Raw genomic sequence first — 23,752 nt, 5'->3', positions numbered from 1 at the left:
TACCCGGCCGCGGCGAGGCCCGGGCGGTGGCCGGGGCGCCAGCTTCCAGGCCTTCCTGCTCGCCCTCCGGGGCGCGGCTGAGGCTGTAGCTGCTGTAGCCGCGGTGCAGTGCGAACTTGCAGACGCTGCGGCCGCGCGCCGTGCAGTTGAAGAGGTAGCAGCCGAGCGCGGCGGCCCGGGGCGCGGGCCGGCGGGGCAGCTCCACCACGGCCACGGAGCAGCGCGGCTCGAGGCAGCAGGCCTCCAGGCACTGCCGCCAGTCCCGCACGGCAGCCGGCGCGCTCAGGAAGCTGGCGCCGGCCGCGATGGAGTCCTTGGTGCGGATGATGGCGTCCGGCATGGCACTGTAGCCGCCGCCGCCGCCTGGGCAGCCTTCCTGGGGGCCGCCGCCCGCGCGCAGTTCCAGCTCCAGCGCCTCCTGCGGCCGTTCCTGCTGCAGCTGCCGGCGGAACTCCTCCAGCAGCTGCTCCACTCCCGAGAGCTGCGCGTGCAGGTCGGACAGCGGCGCGGAGGGCGACCCCACCGCGCGGCCGCTGGGCAGCCACAAGCACAGCAGCAGCAGCCCGCGCAGCGCCGGGAGCCGTGGCGACCGCCTGAGCCCGGAGCCCGCGCTCTCCCGGGCGGCGGAGGCCATAGCGGTCGGCGGCGGAGGAAGCGAGCCGAGGCGGGGCCGCAGAGAGCGAGGGAAGCGGGGGAGCGCGGGCCCTGTGGCCCTTCTGAGCCGCCGCAGCGGGCACTAGGCCCCAGCGCCTCAAAGCCTGGCCTCCCCGGGGTCCAGCTGCGCCCCCGAGGCCGCGGGCGCTCGGTCACCGGCGGGCACCGCAGCAGCTGGAGGCATTGCCGGCCCGGCCCGGCCCCGCTCCTCGTCCTTTCCCGGGGCTTCTGGGCGCCCCGGCGACTCTCTGCCCCGAGCCGTCGCGAGCTCCGCGAGGATGAGGCAGCCTAGACAAGGATCACCAGCCGGTGATGAAAAGCGGCCGCGGGGGGCGGGGCGCGTGAAGCCCCGCCCAGGCCCCCCCGCCCGGCCCTCCCTTCGCTCGCAGGGACCCCGCCCACACCCGCCTGTTTTGCAGACCCGGGAAGTAGCCTGGTAGGCGGGTAGCGGCCCCTGAGCTGGGCTCTGCGCCCGGGGCCCTCCGCATCTGCGCGGGGCTCGTGTCTAAGCGCGCCAGGCTTTATTAACCAACCAGACCTGCTCAGTTGTCAGCTCAAAGGGGTACGGACACCTGGGGAGAAGGGGAGGAGGGGTCTCCACAAATCCGTGTGACCTCAGGGCCGGCTCTAGCGAAGGGACATGCTCACCTGGGGAACTACCAGGCACCACGTTCAGTCCTTCACCTCCGGCGCCCCTGATCGTTTCCATCTTAGGTCCCCAAAATGCACTTGGGTAACAGAAGGCGGGCAGTGCTGTGGGAAAAGACACAACTAGTAGTCCCATTCACTCAGTTTTCCACAAACTTAACTAGAAATCTGAACACAGTCGCTTATGGGGACCTGATGAGTTCACTCTACAGCGTGAGCAGAGGCCTTCAGCTGAGGTCGTGTAAGATCTAGAGGACTCGTGTTTTACGTGACTTAATAAGGTATACGAAAACGTCCAATCCAGGGAAGGCTGCACCTGAGAGTTCTAGCTACCCGTGAGCTAGAGTTTCTGAGTCCGTTTCTATTGACTTATTTTTGTTTCTGAGTCCGTTTCTATTGACTTATTTTTCTCACGATTATGAATCACATTTCCTTCTTTTTAGCACATCCAGAATTTTTTTTTTAGAAACTTGAACATTGTGAATTTTACATTTAAAAATGTCTGTAATTTGTAGGACATTGTGTCTCTAAATGCTAATTCTTTCTCCTTTCAGTTTTTTGGAAATAGAATATCTTTGATTTGAAAGCCTAAACGTCAAAACCTTATGAATGGACAGAAGACTTTTTATGTGAGGATACAAATGTCAGGACTGTGATCTGAATAGGTGGAGATGTGTCTCTGTTTCATAAGATCATTAAGGGTACAAGTTCAGCAAATTGAGATTTGCACATTATATGTCAATTTACTGAAGGTTGGAACGAGATCATCATCCTAGTGACTGTCTTAAATGCTTTACAGGCAGTAAGTTAAACTAGTGCGTGTAAAATCCTTACAAGGTCATCTGACACGTGGAGATGCTCAATAAATGATAATTATTATTTCTTGTTCCACCTTTTAACTTTACAGAAAAAAACCAGGCCCCACAGAAATAAGGGAGTTTCCACAAGATTAGAAGACGTGCAACCAGCTGAAGCCTAAGTCTCCTACAACCTGCGAGTCCAGCAGTCATTACACTAAGATTCCTTCCCGTCCTCACCCCCTTCACGGCATCTGCTCTGCCCGCATCCCTGGAGGGGCAGCCCCAGCTTCCAGGTGACCCAGCCTGTCCACCGCTGATGGAACTGTAATAACACCTGGCCCAAGCCCAGCCATCGACCCTGTCTCCCAGGAACACAGAACATAGAATCGAGGAACAGTGGAATCAGTGAGGGAAGTGGAGCTGGGAAGCCAGGTGGGAGCCACACAGTCCTGTGAGGGGCAATGGAGCAGAGAAGCCGCTCAGCAGAGGGGGCACGGGGAGCAGGCAGGAGGGGCCCGTAGAGCACGGGTTACACGCGGTGCCAAGAGAGCGAGCAAGTGAAGGCAGGGGCTGCCTGACCTTCTAGGCCCAGCGGCTCCCCTGGGCGCCTCCCTGGCCTCTTCCTTGGATGCTCTGCACGGGCTTGAAGTTTTTGCAGCTGAGTGATGGAGGGTTGTCCTGGTAAAATCTCTGTGCATTGCAAACAACAGAAACCCATTTCACTGTGGCATGAGGAATAAGGGCCACAGTGCTTTGGCATGTGAGACGTGTCACTCACGGGCAGGGCAGGAAGAGCAGCTGGGCCAGAAGGAGGGCCTGGACCCAAGGGTGGAGGCCCTCAGCCCAGAGCAGCTGGTCCCCAGGTGCTACTTCTTCCTTCAGAGCCAGGTGGTCTTGCATCTCCACCCCTCTGGTCACAGGATTCTCTCAGGGTCTGGCGTTTTCTGCCCTCCATGTGCAAAGCCTGAGATTACCTCACCTCAATTTCCGGCAACGCACAGAAACTGAGCCCATGGACTGTCAGGCTCGGGAGAGGTTCTGATGAGTCCAGCTGGGTCCTGTGTCCCCCAGGTGCTGTTACTAAGGTGCAGAGGTCATGAGGTACAAGCATGGCTGTGAGCGCGGCCTCCCTTCCCTCCCCCATGGAGGGCAGAATGAGAGAAACGCAGTGATGGGGAGCTGGGGGGAGGCCCCAGAAGTTATCTTCTACTTGACTAAGGCAATGCCTAGCGTTTGCCTAAACACTTCTATTCACTTTTATTGCAAATTTAAGAGACACTTTAAAAAGGGCTGTGCTTGGATGCCAGTAAATGTTCTGAGTTCTACACAAACACTGATCATTGAGTTACCACACCCTCACACACTGTGTACCAGTACAGTCCCCGTGTTATCCTGGCTGGGAATGCAAGACTTCACACATCCAAGCGATTCCATCTTTGGGCAACTCTTAACTCTTGACTAGAACTCTGTTCCTTACATTCAGTTACAATCTGTTTTGTAGCTTCCAAGCATTTTTTGTAGTTCATTTTCTTGAGGTCTCTTTGAGCATTCTATACTTTCTCTCAAGTGATGGTCCTTCATATATTTAAAAACTGCCTGCGAAATTCAGCAGTGTTAAAAGCACTGTGACCCTGGGGCAAGCCACCTACTCTCTTCAAGCCCCAGATTACTCATCTATAATACAGAAACAATTGCATAACCTTACTTCCCATGGTTGTCATGAGGATTAAGTGAAAGCACCTGCCACAATGGCAAGCACGAGGTAGAGGGTCCACAACTGCTGGCTATTTGCCCTGCTCTCCGTCCACGGATCCATCCATCCTATCGTGAAGCCTTTAGATCTTGATCCTGAAACCTAACACTTTCTATTCCATCTGGCTTTGTATCATCTGTTAAGTGACGATCCTGTCTTATGTCTTTGTCCAAGAAACTGATTTAAATTATGGACTCTGGGAAGGCCAAGGAGGGAGTGTTGAGGCACCCCATTTTAAAGACTTACCCCAAGGTTAACATGGATTCATTAACTTGAACACTTTGACTATGATTATTAGGTTATCAATCCACCCAGGTGCTCTTTCTCAGCTGGATTTCTCCATCTTTTCTGCAAACATATCATGAGAGCTTGTCAAGTAGCTTGGAGCTGCTGTACATCGTATTCTCATACTTCCCAGTTTACAACACCAAGTTAAACAGATGGGTACTACTGCTTGGAAAATGTAGTAAGTGACTTACCTTACCATCCTGATGAGCACGGTTTTCCTGTCAGAGTTCTCCAAATAGGCCCTTAAAAGCTATTTGTAGAATCTTGTCCAGGATTGTTCTTAGGTACAAGTTTTGCAAAATCTACCTTTTGAAAGTTAGATTGGCTTTTGTCCATTTCTGTTGTCTGAGCACCTTTGATAATGTCTGCCTAGTTTTCTATTGCTGTTGTAACAAATTACCACAAATGTAGTGGCTCAAAATAACAGAAATTTATTAACTTACAGTCTGTAGGTTAGGGTTGGACATTTTTAAGGTTTTTCACATGCCTTGCCAAAATATCCTCCAGGACCAGTTTTTACTCCTGCTGACTAAAGCTCCTCCATACTCTGCCAAACTAAGGATTCACATTTTATAATATTTGGTCAATTTTGAAATTGTTAAAATTAAAAACACACTCATTTTCCCAGTAATTCTATCTCCAGGAATTTATTCTGCAAATATACTCACACAAGTTTGGAAAGATGTATGTATAGATGGTTATTGCAGGATTTTTTTTGCAAAAGCAATAGCTGGAAGCACCCTGAATCTACACAAGTGAGAGCTGGTTAAATACATTTTGGTATAATCATGCTGTGGAATACTTTGCATTGCGTATCTCCCAGATACATCATTAAGTGACACACGGAAGAGGCAGCAATGTGTGCACAGTGGAATCCCATTTGTTAAAAATATACATACTCTCCTTCCTTTTTTAAAGGGAAAATTGCATTTCTATAACCTATATTAAGTTTGTTTCTGTTTATGGTGGGAAATACATATGTTTGAAAACCGCAATGGAAGGAAAGACTGTTTTGCAGGTACCCCTATTTTTAGAAACTATTATACATAGGCAAACAGGGATTGCTAAGGAAACAGTGAGAAGAGTTCTGGCAAAGATGGACAGTGTAGTAAGGTAATGGAGAATGTAAAATACAACCAATTGTGTTTAACAACTAAAGAAATTTTAAGAAGAAAATTTTAAGAAATTTTAAATTTTTTACTTGCTAATTTTTTTTTTTTTTTTTTTTTTTTGCTGTACGTGGGCCTGTCACTGTTGTGGCCTCTCCCGTTGTGGAGCACAGGCTCCGGATGCGCAGGCTCAGCGGCCATGGCTCACGGGCCCAGCCGCTCCGCGGCATGTGGGATCTTCCCGGCCTGGGGCACGAACCCATGTCCCCTGCATCGGCAGGCGGACTCCCAACCACTGCGCCACGAGGGAAGCCCTACTTGCTAATTTTTAAAAGATATTAAAAATTTTTTCCTATCTAGCTTAGGGATGAGAGAAAAGGTGACCAGAAAAAACATTTCCAGGGGAGGGGTAAATTAGAAGTATGGGATTAACAGATATAAACTACTATATATAAAATAAATAAGCAACAGGAATTTACTCTGTAGCACAGGAACTATATTCAATATCTTGTAATAACCTATAACAAAGTAATCTGAAAAACCATATATATAAAAAACTAAATATAAATGCATTATATATTAACTATATATACATTATATATATCTATAATGTATATATAGCTTTTCAGATTTTCCATTGTTATTGTGTTATATAAATATATATATTTAACTGAATTACTTTGCTGTACATCTGAAACTAACACAATATTATAAATCAACTCTACTTCAATTTAAAAAAAAATTTCCTGAGTTCCCTGGTGGCCTAGTGGTTAGGATCCCGTGCTTTCACTGCCGTGGCCCGTGTCCAAACCCTGGTCATTAACTGAGATCCCACAAGCCATGTGGCACAACAAATAAAAAAAAAATTCCTATGTCTCTTTTATGTTGAGCTCAGAGTTTCCATTTAAAATGTAAGCTACTACATATACATGCTACTATATATAAAATAGATAAAACAAGGACCTACTGTACAGTACAGGGAACTCTACTCAATATTTTGTAATAATCTATATGGTTTATAGATTGGTATATGGTATATATACATATAATCTATATGGTATATAGATTGGTATATGGTATATATACATATAATCTATATGGTATATAGATCGGTATATGGTATATATACATATATATATAATACATAACTGAATCACTTACTCAGTGATTCACCTGAAACTAACAAAACATTGTAAATCAACTATACTTCAACAAAACTTTTTAATTAAAAAAATAAAATATAAGCTACTATTAGCACAAAGAAACAGTGCATTGTGTTACCATGTGCATATTTAGTATTTTAAAATATGATATTTACAATAATGTATTTCAAGTCCAAGAAGAAAAAGCACCAAGGTGAATAAAGAAAAAATAGTGAAGGAAAGGAAATCAGAATTTCTGTAAAGGGAGCGCTTTGGGGTTCTCTAGTCAGAAGAGGAGTAGAGGGCTTCTCTCTGGGCGTTCATGGAGATTTTAAAAGTAACTGAAGCCTTCCCCAATCAATGAAGAGAACTGATACTTGTTGAGCATCTTCTGGGTACCAAGTGCTTTGCAAATGTGATCATTTTCCTCACTGCTTAGTGAGAGTGTCCTGCTTCTCTCCCTGAGCGACTGACAAGGAAACTGAGGTTAAGTGAGGCTGGCAACCTACCCAGGTCACAGTCAGAAAGGAGTGGTGAGGGGAGGGATGGGCACCTCTGACTTTGGCTCAATTTTTTTTTTTTTTTAACATCTTTATTGGGGTATAATTGCTTTACAATGGTGTGTTAGTTTCTGCTTTATAACAAAGTGAATCAGTTATACATATACATATGTTCCCATCTCTCTTCCCTCTTGCATCTCCCTCCCTCCCACCCTCCCTATCCCACCCCTCCAGGCGGTCACAAAGCACCGGGTGGCTCGATTTTTATTTCAGTAAAATGGTTATTCACTTTGCAGCTCTGGAAGACAGTATGACGTGTAATGTCGGTAGGAAGTGAAGCACCGCTGCGGATGAGTGTGGATGAGCATCAGCAGAGAGGGTGAAGTTGGGGATAATTCAGGGGGAAATCTCTCTGGACACCCTGGAAGCTCCGGATGGGCCCAGTGGAGCAGCTGTGACAGGTCAAGCCGCAGCCTGGCCGATGGCGCCCTCTGACGTTGGCTTGGGGTGCGCAGCTCCTCTTAGTCTTAGGGGAGAGAGCAATGGCTAGAAGCCAAGGCCCTCAGCTATTAGGGGCACAAGTGACTCACACCAGTTGTGTGTTGCTTCCTGTTGGTGTCTCCAAGCTGAGGCAACCTGGGTCAGATCATGACATGGTTGGCCTGTTCCAAGTCTCTCCAGATCTCAGACCACACCCCACAGCTCCTTGTAAGGAGCTCAGCTCTGCTGGGAGACGTTCCAGCTGATTAAAGCGACAAGCCTAAAATGATAGAGTTAAGCCTTTGATCATTTACTGTGAGAGCACAGCCAGAGTCTGAACCCAGAGGCTGTGCCAACTCCCCTATTCCATTTTCCCCAATGGAATGGCCTGTGTAGTGTGGCCTCACTGTTCAGAGACCGGAGTGAAAGGCTCCAGCAGCTTTATGAACCCTGAGGTGGAGGCAGGGGAAGGACTCGGAGGGGAGAGACCTGGGTCTGAGTCAGAGGGGGGACAAGGGTCTTCCAGGTTTCTCCATCCTCTTCATTTAAGGAGGCCTCGGCAGAAGCACCAGAAGAGAACCTTGGCCCAGGGCCTGAGAAAATAAGACCTAGGAAGGAGGGCTCTGGGGCTGGGAGTATGAATATTTGAAGAGAGAGACTGCAGTGCCTTGCTGTCATCAGTCTGGGGTGGGGAGGGCAGCTCTCCACGTGAGGCTGTGAGGCCGGCCAGAGAGATCACAGAGGTTTTCAGCCCAGAGCCGGCCTCCTCACCTCTTCAGAGAGAGAGTCACTTCTTTTGTTTTCCCATCACCTCTCTGTTCACTGACTTGTACCATCTTTCTCTTCCATTCCACCAAGAGTTAATTCCAGTCCCTGCCAAAAGTTCTTTTTTTAAAATATTATTTATTTATTTATTTGGCTGCGCTGGGTCTTAGTTGCGGCCCATGGGATCTTTGTTGCTGCATGCAGGCTCTTAGTTGCGGCATGCGGGATCTAGTTCCCTGACCAGGGATCGAACCTGGGCCCCCTGAATTGGCAGCGCGGAGTCTTAACCACCGGACCACCATGGAAGTCCCGGCTGCCAAAAGTTTTGGGAGTTCAGGCAAAGTATCAGTCACACAATCTCCTCCCCTTTCTCAGGCTCTGAAGACCAGGGAGACGTATCGGGGAACCCACACCAGGAACAGGGATCTTCCAGCTTCAGGTAAGGTCCCAGGCTCACATTTTCAGTTCCCTGTTGTAGGTACTCTTGAGCTGTCTCCACCCTCCCCTCCCCTAGCAACCCAGCTCAGCCGTGGACACCCACTTCATCATCATCTTAGCGTCACCTCTCTACGGAGCCAGTCCTGCTGTAAACTGGTTCACTCAGAGCCCTGTAGGAGGGGTCAGGAAAGAGGCTCGCTGCCAGGAATGCAGCACCAGGGATGAGCCAGGAACTGTGGACACCCTTAACATTTTTCTATGTGTGATAAAATATGCGTAACAGAATTTACCATCTTAGCTATTTTTAAGTATACAGTTCAGTTATATTAAACACATTCACACTGCTGTGCAATCATTACCCCCATCCTTCTCCATAGATCTTATCACTGTAAAATTGTAACTCTGTACCCATTAAACATTAACTCCCATTTCCCCCTCCCCTTAACCCCTGGCAACAACCTTTCTATTTTCATAAAATCTATCTTATGATTTTGTCTACTCTAAGTATCTCATGTAAGTGGAATCACACAGTATTTGTCTTTTTGTGACTTGCTTATTTCACTTAGCAGAATATCCTCAAGGTTCATCCCTGTTGTAGCATGTCAGAATTTTCTTCTTCTTTTCTTTTTTTTTTAGAATCTTCTTCTTTTTAGGGCTGAAAAATATTCCATTGTGTCTACATAACACATTATTCTTATTCATTCATCCATCAGTGGACACTTGGGTTGCTGCCACATTTTACCTATTGTGAATAATGCTGCTATGAACATAGGTGTACAGGTATCTCTTTGAGACCCTGCTTTCAATTCTTTTGGGTACATACCCAGAAGTGGAATCGCTGGATCATATGGCGATTCTAGTTTTAATTTTTTGAAGAATGGCCATATTGTTTTCCACAGCAGCTGTATCATTTTACATCCTCATCAAAAAATGCACAAAGTTTCCAATTTCTCCACAACCTCGTTATGTTCTTTGCTATTTTCTCTTTTTTTAATGGAAGCCATCCTAATGGGTGTGAGGGGAAATCTCACTGTAGTTTTGATTTCTATTTCCCTAATGATTAGTGATATTGAGCAATTTTCATGTGCCTACGGTACATCTTCTTTGGAGAAATATCTGTTCAAGTCTTTTGCCCATTTTTCAATCAGGTTGTTTGTGTTTTTGTTGTTGAGTTTTAGGAGTCTTCTATATATTCTGGATATTAATCCCTTATCAGACATATGATTCGCAAACACTTCCTCCCTTTCAGTGGGCTGCCTTTTAACTCTTTTGATACTGTCTTTCCATGTGCAAAATGTTTAAATTTCATGAAGTTCAATTTGTTTATTTTCTTCTTTTGTTGCCTGTGTCTTCGGTGTCACGTCCAAGAAATCATAGTGAGATCGAATGTCGTGAAACTTTTGTCCTGTGTTTTCTTCTAAGATTTTACAGTTTTAGGTCTTATATTTAAGTCTTTTGTCCATTCTGAGTGCATTTTTGTGCACTGTGTTAGGTAACGGCCCAGTACAACTGGGCACACAGAGCTCTCTTTTATTTCAGGTGCTGACCTTCCCTTTGACGGGAAGGCCTGTGAGACACAGTGGAGAGGCTCCTCCCAAAGGTACAGGAAGGTGGTTGGACACGTTTCCTTTCCGCTTAACTGCGGCCGTAAGAGCTCATCAACAGCCGTGGGAAGCAAGGGGCTCTTTACCTTCTCGGTAAACCCACCTCTGAGTAGAAGATAATATTATTAGATCAGCAGCCAGACTGTCATCAAGGGTCAGTTTTTTCCACCAAAGGTTGGTCTAACATTTCCACCTCCTCCTGGTCCAGGGAAGAAACATCAGATGATGGAATGGCTGTTAGAACATCAGGTAAATTGTTGAACTAAATCACTCTATCATCAGAGAACAAAAAATGTTTTCATCAGAGGATGGGGGAACCCTGGGTACCATCTCAGTGAGACAACACCCCCCCCTGCCCCCGCCGCAGCCTTTTGAGATCTTAGACCCGGCCCGCCCCCTCCCCCCCACAGGAGTGGATGCCTGGTTTCCCCTCCCCTCACTGCACTGTCCTGCTGCCCATACCAGCCTCTTCTACCCCAACAGCAGAGTAATCCCCAGCCCTACTGGGAAGTGTGGGGGCCCAAGACTGAGAAAGTGCAGCATTTCTAGGTAGAGATGGATCAGTGGACAGGTGCTCGGGTGAGACCCGTGGCTCACCTCTCCCAAGTCCTTACCAGAACATGATAGGCCCAGGAGCCAGAGGCCAGCCTGATTCTCACCTGCTGTGGTCCCTGATTTCTTCATAAGTTTCACGATGATGAAGCCAATTAGGACGAAGCAGGTGAAAATCAATGGGATGATCCATTCAATTAATGGATAGATGCAGACTGGTCATTATTTGGGGCGTTTAATGGTGGTTCTAAAACAAACAATAAAGCAAAAGCCGTGTGAAACCTAAGAATACACCTTCCTCAGCAGCTAGTGTCCCCAGACAGCACATGTCCCCCCGCACAAAGCTACTGACCCATTACGTGAAACCACTGGGGTAGAAAGATGAACAGGGGTTGTGCCCTGTCCTCATGGAGCTCATATTACTGCTGAGGGAGACAGCAAGTGTCCATGTGATTATCATGCAGGTGGCCCTGTTTACTGTGGGGAGTCCTTTTGAGGAGGACACATCTGGGGGTGCTGAATTCTGTCTGGGGAGGGGTGAGGGCTTCATTAAGTGACATCTGAGCTGGTTAAAGGATCACTACAACAGGAAGGAGAGAAGGCCTGGAAGCACAATACGTATATAGATCTGGGGACCACCTAGCAGTGTCGGGGGACTGGGTCATTGGTTAATGGGGAAGGGGGCTCCTTCCTCTGCTGAGGGAGGTGGGCTAGGAAAGGAGGATGCTGGGAAATCCTATGCTATGCCCGTCACTGATTCTCCAGACAGGAAGTCCACCAAGAGATCAATCACTCCATCCATCCACCATATTTTCAATCGCACACACATATGTGCTCACATCCACACAGGGAAGGCACTAGACCTTTGAAGAGAGCTACCATCTCCTCCACACCCTGCTCAGTTACCCGTGGGCTCTGGTTCCAGCATGTTCTCCCAGTGTTCTAGGAATTCTCTAAACCAGTGACTGCAGTCTCCCGCTGAGATCTTCCTAAAACACTCTGCCAGCTCCTGGCTGTTCTCCCACTCCTCTTTGACCCCTGTGGCTCCAGGAGTGATGACTGTCCGGTTCACGTTCATCGCGTCAAGGAGGGCTGTGTGTCTGTTGATACTGAAGCGCAAGGATGCACCAGTGCATCGCTCTGCTTCGTGCTGACAACACAGCTTGACCTGCAGCGTGGGCGGATCTGTGCCCCTACACAAAGAAGCATCCTGGACTGTCCACAGTCCGTCCTCCCCCGTAGCTCAAGTGTGTCTCTGCACATCTAGAGGCCTGTGCTCTTCTGTCCATGGCTTGCCCTCTCCTGCCCATCAGGTCCACCAGGTCTCTCAGGTTGGACCGTGTTCCGTTCTTTCACACGAAGCTCCTTCCCTGCACGTGCTCTGCTCCCTCCCCTCTCCTGCTGACTGTCTCCAGCTACCCACCCCCTTCGCATACCTACCCCTGGTCTCCCTTTTGGCCGGTGTGATGACAGGCAGGACCATCCTGAGCTCTTGCCCCACTTCTCCCAGCATTTGGCTCAATTCTGTCTATGCTTTGGTGGCATTTACCTCCCCCGCCAGGAGACCCAAAGGTTTGACCTTGTTTCTGTCACTGTCATACTGGAGGAAAGGCTTTGTGTCCACTGAGCCCTGGACTTCACACCAGGGCTGTCCAGGTCTGTACTGAGATCTGACAGTGAGGTCGAGGCAGAGAGAGTGAGCATCCATGAGAGAAAAACACAGGTGTGTCCCCGGAGATTCCCCACGAGGGGCCTGGCTGCAGAGGGAGGGGTCTCCATCCCAGACCCCCTCCATCTGCCGCGTCCTTAGTCCTGCCTCACCTTTAACTGTCTGAGGTTTAATGAAACACTTTGAGGCCACCATGGGCCCCTTGGGTGCACACAGGAGGATCTACCTGACGAATCTTTTTAGCGTCATGTACCAGCTGTTGAGGTACCAAAAATACAAGACAGTGTCTGTACTCGAGGGACTTAAAATCTATCTGAACAGACAGGACTTTCAAAAAACGGGAAAAAAGACACCATAGGACAACACATGCCACATTCATGATGGGTCCCGGGTCATCAGGAAAGGCTTCCTGGAGGTGGGACTTGGCAGGAGAGGGAGAGCTGTCACACGAGCACAGGTCAGGCACCCTGCCTTAGGCTGGGGTCCCCACACCTCCAGGGCAGCCAGTCCAGCTAAACCACACCCTCACCATCCTAAGAGCACTGTGGACAGGTGCCTACCACTGTGGAGCCCTTTCCATTCCTGCCCGCCTTCCATCCTCCCCCTCCCCAGCCAGGTCCCCAGATCCCAGGACGCTCACTGCCCAGAGTCTTCCTGGGTTCTATCAGCAGCAGTATCAGCAAAAGAAGGCCTGTAGGGCTTCCCTGGTGGCACAGTGGTTGAGAGTCTGCCTGCCGATGCAGGGGACACGTGTTCATGCCCCGGTCCGGGAGGATCCCACATGCCGCGGAGCGGCTGGGCCCGTGAGCCATGGCCACTGAGCCTGCGCGTCCGGAGCCTGTGCTCCGCAATAGGAGAGGCCACAACAGTGAGAGGCCCGCGTACTGTAGGAAAAAAAAAAAAAGAAGAAGACCTGTAGTGTGAGCCAGCGACATTCCTCCCAGCAGTTTTAGGGGAGTAACCCGCAAAAGGTAGCCTGGCGTGTATCTGTACCTCCACCTCTGAGCACTGCCCAAAGTCTTCAGTCCAAGACTGAGGAAGCCCTATTGAAAAACAATGCAAAGAACAACTACACCAAGGGAGCATTTTGCAGGTATTCGAAATCGAATTCTTCATTTTTCTTTTTCAAAAAGGGATGATATTAAAGAAAAAAAAATTCACTTTAGGACTTCCCTGGTGGCGCAGTGGTTAAGAATCCGGCTGTCAATGCAGGGGACACGGGTTTGAGCCCTGGTCCGGGAAGATCCCACATGCCGCGGAGCAACTAAGCCCATGTGCCACAACTACTGAAGCCCGCGCGCCTAGAGCCCGTACTCCGCAACAAGAGAAGTCACCAGCAATGAGAAGCCTGCGCACCGCAACGAGGAGTAGCCCCCGCTCGCCGTAACTGGAGAAAGCCCGCGTGCAGCAAAGAAGACCCAACGCAGCCAAAAGTAAATAAAATAAATAAATAAAAATTCACTTTAAATAACTTCACCACCCCAAAAACCCCCTTTTGTGGCGTGAGCAAAACTGCTGGAGGTTATGATCTCCTCTTCCCTCATTCCACCAACCACATTCTCCTCTAACCTTCCAACGAACTTCCTCTCCCCCTTCTCCCCGCTGCCTCTTTTGCCTCCCTTTCCCATCTCTCCCTCCCTCTTCCCATATTTTCTCCCACCTCCAGTCTGCATCCTAACCTCTCCAACTTTCTCTTTAATGATTAAGATTCACTCTCACCAAGTGCACCCCAGTGTTAATCAAGCTAGCTGCAGGCAGAGCGCACCTGGTCTATCACCGAAGGCGGATGCGCAATAGAGTCCAACCGTCCTGCTGGAGCCGAGACTCAAGAAAAGCTGGGACGCTATCACTAGCTTCTGTTCTTTGCACCTTCCAAACTCCTCCAAGGCCACTGGAGAAGCAAGCTCAGAGCAAGGGTGTAGGAATTTCATTCCTTTCTTATCGACCAGCAGTCCCCAGCCTCTCCTGCCTGGCAGTTCCCCTCGTCCTCCGCATCTCTCCCCTCACCCCAACCTCTTCGCCCCGGCCATCCCCCGCGCAGTTGGCTAAACACAGCGGTCTCAGGGGTGGTGGCTTGGGGATGGCGGGATAGGACTGAACCCTTGGTGGACCCGCCGTGGGGTCTACTCGCCGCGCACTCCTTCCCTTCTCACCCGTCTCCCAGGCCGAGTGCCTGCGATCGGTGGGGCGCGGTCCTCGCCTGCCCGGTCTACCCAACGTTGCTTTCCCAGCTTGAGACTGTCGCTGTTTGCAAGCACAAGAGAAGACTCCGAAAACACTCTCCTCGGGGTTTTCAGTTTGAATCCCTCAGTCTTCTCTCGAATGTCTGTCTCCCCGACGTCCCGCCGCCCCGGCTCGGCCAGAGCACGGCCGGTTGCGTCCCGAGCGGCGTCGCGGGGAGCGGGACCCGCCGCGGCTACAAAGAGGAGCCCGGGCCGAGCTCCCGCGCTCCGGGGAGGCTCGCGGGGCCGGGAACAAATAGCCTCTGGGAGACGTGGGAGGACCCGGGCCGCGGAGCCGGGTGAGTGAGGTCTCTGCGCCGAGAAGGGACGGGGACGCGGGGCGACCACGAGCTTCCTTCCTCTTGCCAACCTGGGCGGGTTGTGGGGACCCGGGACTGGAGACCGACAGCTACTTCTTGCCAATTACTCTCCACGAGCCGCTCAGGGAGGACAGGTTACAACTGCACTGCGCCTTTCCCACGGAAGCCGGCTGACTTCCGGGTCGGCTCCGCCCTATTTCCTAGGACTCTGGCCCCGCCCCCCACGCCTACTCTACTACTCCCCGCCCCTCCTCCCACGCTTCCTAATCAGACATTCCTCCCCACGTACCTGGCAGCGGCCACAGGGGAGTCGTTCTTGGGTGGCGTTCATTGCAAGTCCAGCTAAATAAATAGATACAATAAATAAATAAAAGTGCATGGCACCGGACATCTAACTTATTCCTCCGACTGCCCCTCCCCGCTTTCGGTTCCATGAATCTCACCGCCCTTCTAGGTCATCTGTGATCAAGGCCAGGACAAGTCAGAGGGGGCAGGGCACCACCCACTCTCTCTAGCAACATTCCCTCCCTGCTCATCATCCACAGTGGTCCCCACATTCATCTTGAACCTCCAGGGTCCCAGGCGCACGGGTCTTCTCCAGCACACACGCACCCCTCACTTCATACTGCCGCTGTGTATTGGTTTGATGCAAGAATGAAGTAAGATGTGTCAGAGTGTCGTCTCACCGGCTGTGGTTCATCAGCAAATTTAGGTCATCTGCCGTGGGGCTCCGCTGGTGGCTTGTCATAAGAACATGTGGAGAAGCCACCACAGCAAAGGGACAGTTAGACTATAAATACCGAGAATTTGCGAGGAGTATCCCAGAGTTCCAGTCTGGGCAAAAGCTACCCTTTGGTGACTTGGCTTTCCCTTAAATTGTCTGTTTCCATGAGAAATCTAGCAGAATCAGTGGTTCTGCTTTCACTCTTCCTCCATGTTATGTACTGTTTTGATATTTGTATATACTGTGAAATGAAAACCATAACCGTTTAGGTAACAACCATCACCACACGTAGTTAAAATTTTTTTTCCTTTTGGTGAAAACTTCTGAGATCTACTCTCTTAGCACTTTTCAAATATATTGATACAATCCAGTTGTCCCTCGGTATCCACTGGGGATTGGTTCCAGGACCCACCTGGGATACCAAAATTCTCTGGTGCTCAGGTCCCATAGGCAGCCCTCCGTATCCGCGATTCCTCATTGGAGGATTTAATCAACCCCGGACCCAACCAACGGCAGATGGAGTAGTACTGTATTTATTGAAAACAATCCGAGTACAGAGTGAAGTAAGTCAGAAGGAGAAAAACAAATACCGTATGCTAATACATATATATGGAATCTAAGAAAAAAAATGTCATGAAGAACCTAGGGGTAAGACGGGAATAAAGACACAGACCTACTAGAGCATGGACTTGAGGATATGGGGAGGGGGAAGGGTAAGCTGGGACAAAGTGAGAGAGTGGCATGGACATATATACACTACCAAACGTAAACTAGATAGCTAGTGGGAAGCAGCCGCATAGCACAGGGAGATCAGCTCGGTGGTTTGTGACCATCTAGAGGGGTGGGATAGGGAGGGTGGGAGGGAGGGAGACGCAAGAGGGAAGAGATATGGGAACATATGTATATGTATAACTGATCCACTTTGTTATAAAGCAGAAACTAACACACCATTGTAAAGCAATTATACTCCAATAAAGATGTTAAAAAATAATTTAAAAAAATAATAAATAAAGTGGTCCCACAAAGTTCAAACCTGTGTTGTTCAGGGGTCAACTGTACAGTCTGATTAACTGTACTTACCATGCTGTACATTACATCCACAGGTCTTATTTATTTTATAGCTGGAAGTCTGTACTTTTTACTGTCTTCAGCCCTTTCTCCCATCCTCCCCAATCCCCACCTCTGACAATCACCACCACTATGTTCTATCTATGAGTTTTATTTATTTATTTTGCAGTACGTGGGCCTCTCACTGTTGTGGCCTCTCCCATTGTGGGGCACAGGCTCCGGACACGCAGGCCCAGCGGCCATGGCTCACGGGCCCAGCCGCTCCGCGACATGTAGGATCCTCCCGGACCGGGGTACGAACCTGTGTCCCTGGCATCGGCAGGCGGACTCTCAACCACTGCGCCACCAGGGAAGCCCTCTGAGTTTTTAAAAAAAAATTTTTTTGGTTCCATAATCACGATAATACGATATGTGTCTTTCTCTTTCTGGTTTCTTTCACTTGGCCTAATGCCCTCAAGTTCCTTCCATGTTGTCACAAATGACAAGGTTTCCTTCTCTTTTATGGAGGAATAATATTCTGTTATGTGAATATATATATCACTTCCGTTCACCATTCATCTGTCAGTGGACATTAGGCTGCTCCATGTCTAGGCTGCTGTAAGCAGTGCAGCTCTCACCCAAATGTGCCTGTTGCTCATGCCTTGTGTTCCGCTGTCTCCACACCACCCCAACATGGGCGCCTCCCAAAGGGAGAAGCTGGCTTGCCTCAGGCCTGATTTTGCAAAATCCTTTTAAGTATCAACAGGCCATAAACCTTGTTATGGTTTACTACTGAGCCCGTGTGCCACAACTACTGAAGCCCACGTGCCTAGAGCCTGTGCTCCACAACAAGAGAAGCCACCGCAGTGAGAAGACCATGCACCTCAACAAAGAGTAGTCCCTGCTCACCGCAACTAGAGAAAGCCTGCACGTGGCAACGAAGATCCAATGCAGCCAAAAATAAAATACATAAATAAATAAATTTTAAAAAATGTGACTCACATTTGTGGCTTCCATTATAGTTCTTCTAGAGCACTGGTCTAGACCTTCTCTGTGCTTTTCTGCTTCTACTGTATATTTCTCATTCTTGCTGTCTAATGCTTGCTTTGTTTGTCTGTGTGCTGGGTATTACATTTTTAAAATTGCTGTTGAAAGAATTAGAAGTCTAAGATGATAATTCTTTCCTCCAGAAATAACTTCCATTTGCTTGTGTCAGGCACTTGGTAACTATCAATCAAGAATCGCTTCCGTTACACTGCAGGAGTTAGATACTTTGGGCCGTGCAGAAGCTTTGAAGGGGGACTGCAGTCTGTTTGAGGACCAGTTACCTGTAGCTGACCTTTGCCTCTAGGGTGCAGTCCCTCAGGACCTCTACCCAAAGAGCAGGGAGCTTACCAAGCCCCCCACCCTTCATAGGCCCTGGACTTCAGTATGTGTTTTCTTCACCCCATGAAGCTGTCCAAAGCCTGTATAAGGCACCAAGACAGAAAGGTCGCTTCTAGCATCAAAAAGCCGCTGATTCCATCATAATATCACTACAGCCACAATTTGAAAGCCACCGAGAACAGGAAGCTACCATGCTCAGGAAGTCACCACAATCAGAAGCTACAGTTGGTACTGTGGGCTCTTAGAACCAGACTGTGCAGGCTGTGGTCCACGCAAATGGATGCCACATGCCACAGGCCCTGCTCTCAACACTTCAAGGCCAGTGAACAGAGCCCAGAACCTCTGCTAATGCTGCTGCAGAAAAACCAACTGTCTTCGCAACTGGGCTTGCCAGCGAGAGCAGCAGAAGCCTGGCATTGTGCTCCAATCCTGCCGGATTGGATTGACAGAAGCTAAATCACATCCAGGACTCTGGCTGGGAAGGAGTCTGAGAAATATAGTTTTTAGTTTCTATGTCTCCTTAGTACAGAAAGGTACACTTGAAAGAGGATGGCGTGAATGTTAGATGCCTCTTTCCTCTATACACCCCAGGTAGGTAAATCTATGATGCTTTTTTGGGGGGGGTATTGCTTAATGAGTTCAATGAGCGGTTATAAGGCAAAGACCCATGTACCCCCCATCCAGGTTAAGAAGCAGAATTTTGTAGCCACCTCAACAGTTCCATCAGTGTCCCCTCCCACAGTAACCACCACCTTGTTGGCGCCCAAGTGCAAACGTTCTTAGACATTATAGTTTAGAGTCACTCCTTAAAAAAAAACCATGTCTTCCAAATCCATTTCAATCCATAGGTTTCCCCTTCACTTGTTTCTCTCCCTCCTTTTTTTCATTCTAAAATATGATGCTATTTATTTAAAATTTTAAGATATTCAAAATAATTCTGTATTTTGCTTACTGATATATCATATATCTGTAAGTACACACATATCCATCTATATACCTCTGTATCTGCATCTATGTATACAATTTCTATAAAGGCACTAAGATCAGTTGTGACTTCAAGCACGGTTTCTGGAATCATGCTGCCTGGTTTAAAAACCTGTATTTGTGTGACATGGAATAAACCCATTTCCACACTCTCTCTCTCAAACTTCTATTTCTCTGTCTGTAAAATAGGTATACCGATAGTATCTACTTCAAAACAATGCTGCGGGGCTCATAAGATAAAGCCTGTAATAGACCTCATGATAAGAACTTAGAAAATTTTAACTCTTTTCATCATATGGTGGTGAAAGATCTAGGGGCTAAGCCTCATTATGTCACCTTGGCAAGTCTCTTAATTTCTCTGAGTCTTGATTTCTTTGTCTTTCAGATGAGGATGTTGTCTTTCATGCTCTGTAAAGTGAGTTTCTGAGCTAACAGTCTCTAAGTCCATGACTGGAGAAAGTGAGGCACTGAAAAAAGTTATTACTTGGCATACTAATCAAGTAGGTTGCAGAATTTGGCACCTAGACATTCTAATTTTTAATTTCTTTTTTTTCCCCACAAAGTCTTATAGTTACACCTTAGTGCTAGGTGCTACTTAAGAGAAACATGATGATAAAACTACCACCATGAAGCACATTTAAACAGGACTCGGAGGCCAATGACTTTAGTTGCTAAAATCAAGAATAACACCAGAGGGCGCTTGAGTTAAAGAGTGAGGTGGAAGAAAGCAAAGCTAAATGTTGACAGTCTTTTCAGGGGGTGAGAAAAAAGTGAGAGCAAGAGGCCTGCGGTGAAAGTAGTAGGATGTTAGTCTTTCATGAAAACCAAGTGAAAAATGATACCTAATTTCATCTTTAGCTCTGGATGTGCATGACGTGGGAGAGTGGTTGTATAGTTTTTTTACCCTCATTTGGATTGTTGATATAAAGCTTAAAGGGTCACAATAATAAAACAAAAACAGTGGGAGGGAGGGAGACGCAAGAGGGAAGAGATATGGGAACATATGTATATGTATAACTGATTCACTTTGTTATAAAGCAGAAACTAACACACCATTGTAAAGTAATTATACCCCAATAAAGATGTTAAAAAAAAAAAAAACAAATAACAAAGACAAAACACTTCATAGATAGCCTCATCCACCAGAGAGCAGACAGCAGAAGCAGGAAGAACTACGATCCTGCAGCCTGTGGAATGAAAAACCATATTCGCAGAAAGACCGACAAAATGAAAAGGCAGAGGACTATGTAACAGATGAATGAACAAGATAAAACCCCAGAAAAACAACTAAATGAAGTGGAGATAGGCAACCTTCCAGAAAAAGAATCCAGAATAATGATAGTGAAGATGATCCAGGACCTTGGAAAAAGAATCTCCAAAGATCGAGAAGTTGCAAGAAATGTTTAACAAAGACCTAGAAGAATGAAAGAACAAAGAGAGATGAACAATACAATAACTGAAATGAAAAATACACTAGAAGGAATCAATAGCAGAATAACTGCTGAGGCAGAAGAATAGATAAGTGACCTGAAAGAATGGTGGAATTCACTGCCATGGAACAGAATAAACAAAAAAGAATGAAATGAAATGAAGACAGCCTAAGACACCTCTGGGACAACATTAAGCACAACAACATTCGCATTATAGGGGTGCCAGAAGGAGAAGAGAGAGAAAAAGGACCCAAGAAAATATTTGAAGAGATTATAGTCAAAAACTTCCCTAACATGGGAAAGGAAATAGCCACCCAAGTCCAGGAAGTACAGAGAGTCCCAGGCAGGATAAACCCCAGGAGAAACATGCCGAGACACATAGTAATCAAACTGACAAAAATTAAAGACAAATTATTAAAAGCAACAAGGGAAAAATGACAAAAAACATACAAGAGAACCCTCATAAGGTCAACAGCTGATTTCTCAGCAGAAACTCTACAAGCCAGAAGGGAGTGGGACGATATATTTAAAATGATGAAAGGGAAAAACCTCCAACCAAGATTACTCTATCCAGCAAGGATCTCATTCAAATTCGATGGAGAAATCAAAAGCCTTACAGACAAGCAAAAGCTAAGAGAATTCAGCACCACCAAACCAGCTCTACGACAGACAAACGCTAAAGGAACTTCTCTAAGTGGGAAACACAAGAGAAGAAAAGAACCTACAAAAACAAACCCAAAACAATTAAGAAAATAGTAATAGGAACATACATATTGATAATTACCTTAAATGTGAGTGGATTAAATGCTCCAACCAAAAGACACAGGCTCGCTGAATGGATACAAAAACAAGACCCATACATATGCTGTCTACAAGAGACCCACTTCAGACCTAGGGACACATACAGACTGAAAGTGGGGATGGAAAAAGATATTCCATGCAAATGGAAATCAAAAGAAGGCTGGAGTAACAATACTCGTATCAGATAAAATAGACTTTAAAATAAAGAATGTTACAAGAGGCAAGGAAGGACACTACATAATGATCAAGGGATCAATCCAAGAAGAAGATATAACAATTATAAATATATATGCACCCAACATAGGAACACCTCAATACATAAGGCAAATGCTAACAGCTGTAAAAGAGGAAATTCACAGTAACATGTAAAAAGAATTAGAATACTCCCTAACACCATACACAAAAATAAACTCAAAATGGATTCGAGACCTAAATGTAAGACCGGACACTATAAAACTGTTAGAGGAAAACATAGGAAGAACACTGTTTGACATAAATCTCAGCAAGATCTTTTTTGATCCACCTCCTAGAGTAATGGAAATAAAAACAAAATAAACCAATGGGACCTAATGAAACTTCAAAGCTTTTGCACAGCAAAGGAAACCATAAACAAGACAAAAAGACAACCCTCAGAATGGGAGAAAATATTTGCAAACGAATCAATGGACAAAGGATTAATCTCCAAATTATATAAACAGCTCATGCAGCTCAATATTAAAGAAACAAACAACCCAATCCAAAAATGGGCAGAAGACCTAAATAGACATTTCTCCAAAGAAGACATACAGATGGCCAAGAAACACATGAAAAGCTGCTCAACATCACTAATTATTAGAGAAATGCAAATCAAAGTTACAATGAGGTATCACCTCACTCCAGTTAGAATGGGCATTATCAGAAAATCTAAAAACAACAAATGCTGGAGAGGGTGTGGAGAAAAGGGAGCCCTCTCGCACTGTTGGTGGGAATGTAAATTGATACAGCCACTATGGAGAACAGTATGGAGGTTCCTTAAAAAACTAAACATAGAATTACCATACGACCCAGCAATCCCAATACTGGGCATATACCCAGAGAAAACCATAATTCAAAAAGACACATGCACCCCAGTGATCACTGCAGTACTATTTACAATAGCCAGGTCATGGAAGCAACCTAAATGCCCATCGACAAACAAATGGATAAAGAAGTTGTGGTACATATATACAATAGAATATTACTCAGCCATAAAAGGGAACGAAATTGAGTCATTTGTTGAGACGTGGATGGATCTAGAGACTGTCATACAGAGTGAAGTAAGTCAGAAAGAGAAAAAGAAATATCGTATATTAAAGCATATATGTGGAACCTAGAAAAATGGTACAGGTGAACTGGTTTGCAGGGCAGAAATAGAGACACAGATGTAGAGAACAAACGTATGGACACCAAAGGGGGAAAGCAGCTGGGGGTGGGGGGGTGGGGATGGTGGTGGGATGAATTGGACGATTGAGAATGACATGTATACACTGATGTGTATAAAATGGATGACTAATAAGAACCTGCTGTATAAGAAAATAAATAAAATTAAATTTAAAAAAAAGGGTTGAAAGTGGGCTTACCATGAGTCATTCTAATTTCAGGCAAGTGTACTTGAATGCTGTTTTGTCTGCAAGGTCTGTGGTTCGTGACTCATCAATTTGCCTCCACTGCTAAGTTTTGTTTTGTTCCTTGGGTACAGACTTTCTCCTAATTCTGGTCCATAGAAGCTAGAAATTCACACCCAGGGCCCTAGGAACAGTAAGAGCAAGACGGAGTCTCCATCAGTCCTTCCCCCGACGGCTGGGAACCCAGATCTGCTGGCGTGTAAGCCCTGGGAGTGTGGGATGCTGTCAGGCCCCGTGCTCCGCCTTGCTCTTAATGCTCTCAGAAACTTCATTAGGTTCGGCTGTGCCTTCTCTCATTTTATAGATAAAGACATTGAGGAGTACAGAAGTTAAGTGTCTTATTCGTGTGTCCTTCAATCTGCAATGCCTCCCCCACTTCTGGCTAGTGAACTCCTGCCCCTCCCTTACCGCCCAGCTCTGTGTCACCTTCTCCAGGAGCCCTGCAGTTTGGGTACCCTCCTGGCGCTCCTGTCATGTGGCACATGTGGTTTTCTCTCTTTCCTCTCCAGTATTTGTGCCTCTGCCTCCTGAGATGGATTGAGAGACTAAGAGCTGTGCCTATGTGACGCGTGAAATTTGTGAATAAATGAGTGAATCAGTGCATGAATGAATAAATAATATTTTAAGATACTGAGTCTTCAGATGAGAAATTCATTCTGGCTTATGTGTCCCTGGAATTTCTTATCCAGTCTCTCTCTTCACAGCTATTAACAGCCTTGGCCCCGTCCCAGCTGGCAGGGGTTCAACAACTATCACCGAGACAATATTTAGAAACTTGTTTTGACCCTGCTGG

At 47.0% G+C, this 23,752-nt stretch overlaps 2 protein-coding genes and 1 long non-coding RNA gene across 18 annotated transcripts in view; all 3 read right to left on the bottom strand.

Moving 5' to 3' along the window:
* LRP11 (LDL receptor related protein 11) overlaps positions 1 to 982 on the bottom strand; it is a 71,059-nt gene extending 70,077 nt beyond the window's left edge. For 8 of the 14 annotated variants that reach the window (XM_067701789.1, XM_067701790.1, XM_067701788.1 and 5 more), the window contains exon 1: positions 4 to 979. In XM_067701789.1, the coding sequence (XP_067557890.1) occupies positions 4 to 634 (631 nt within the window). In that variant the 5' untranslated portion in view covers positions 635 to 979. Of the gene's footprint in view, positions 1 to 3 lie in introns of all 14 variants that reach the window. The other 6 variants (XR_010933622.1, XR_010933620.1, XR_010933621.1 and 3 more) reach the window with 3 other exon arrangements.
* A 6,173-nt stretch (positions 983 to 7,155) lies between these two features.
* Positions 7,156 to 15,128, bottom strand: LOC137204440 (uncharacterized). 3 transcript variants are annotated; one of them, XR_010933617.1, is made up of 3 exons: positions 14,556 to 15,128; positions 10,796 to 10,980; positions 7,156 to 10,453 (listed from the first exon to the last, which is right to left on the bottom strand). It is a non-coding gene; the product is annotated as an uncharacterized lncRNA (long non-coding RNA). The 3 variants fall into 3 exon arrangements; XR_010933618.1 differs by having other exon boundaries at positions 7,156 to 10,415; XR_010933619.1 differs by having other exon boundaries at positions 7,156 to 10,380.
* LOC137204439 (retinoic acid early transcript 1E-like) lies at positions 11,632 to 13,036 on the bottom strand. Its single transcript, XM_067701778.1, is given in 2 exon segments — positions 11,632 to 11,918; positions 12,174 to 13,036. Coding segments are annotated over 2 exon segments (711 nt in total). The 5' UTR covers positions 12,598 to 13,036.
* Positions 15,129 to 23,752: the final 8,624 nt, after the last annotated feature.

Source organism: Pseudorca crassidens, chromosome 13, assembly GCF_039906515.1.
Source record: "Pseudorca crassidens isolate mPseCra1 chromosome 13, mPseCra1.hap1, whole genome shotgun sequence".
Classification (NCBI taxonomy): domain Eukaryota; kingdom Metazoa; phylum Chordata; class Mammalia; order Artiodactyla; family Delphinidae; genus Pseudorca; species Pseudorca crassidens.
Note: the sequence above shows the minus strand (reverse complement) of the source record. Positions and strands in the feature narration are given on the sequence as shown.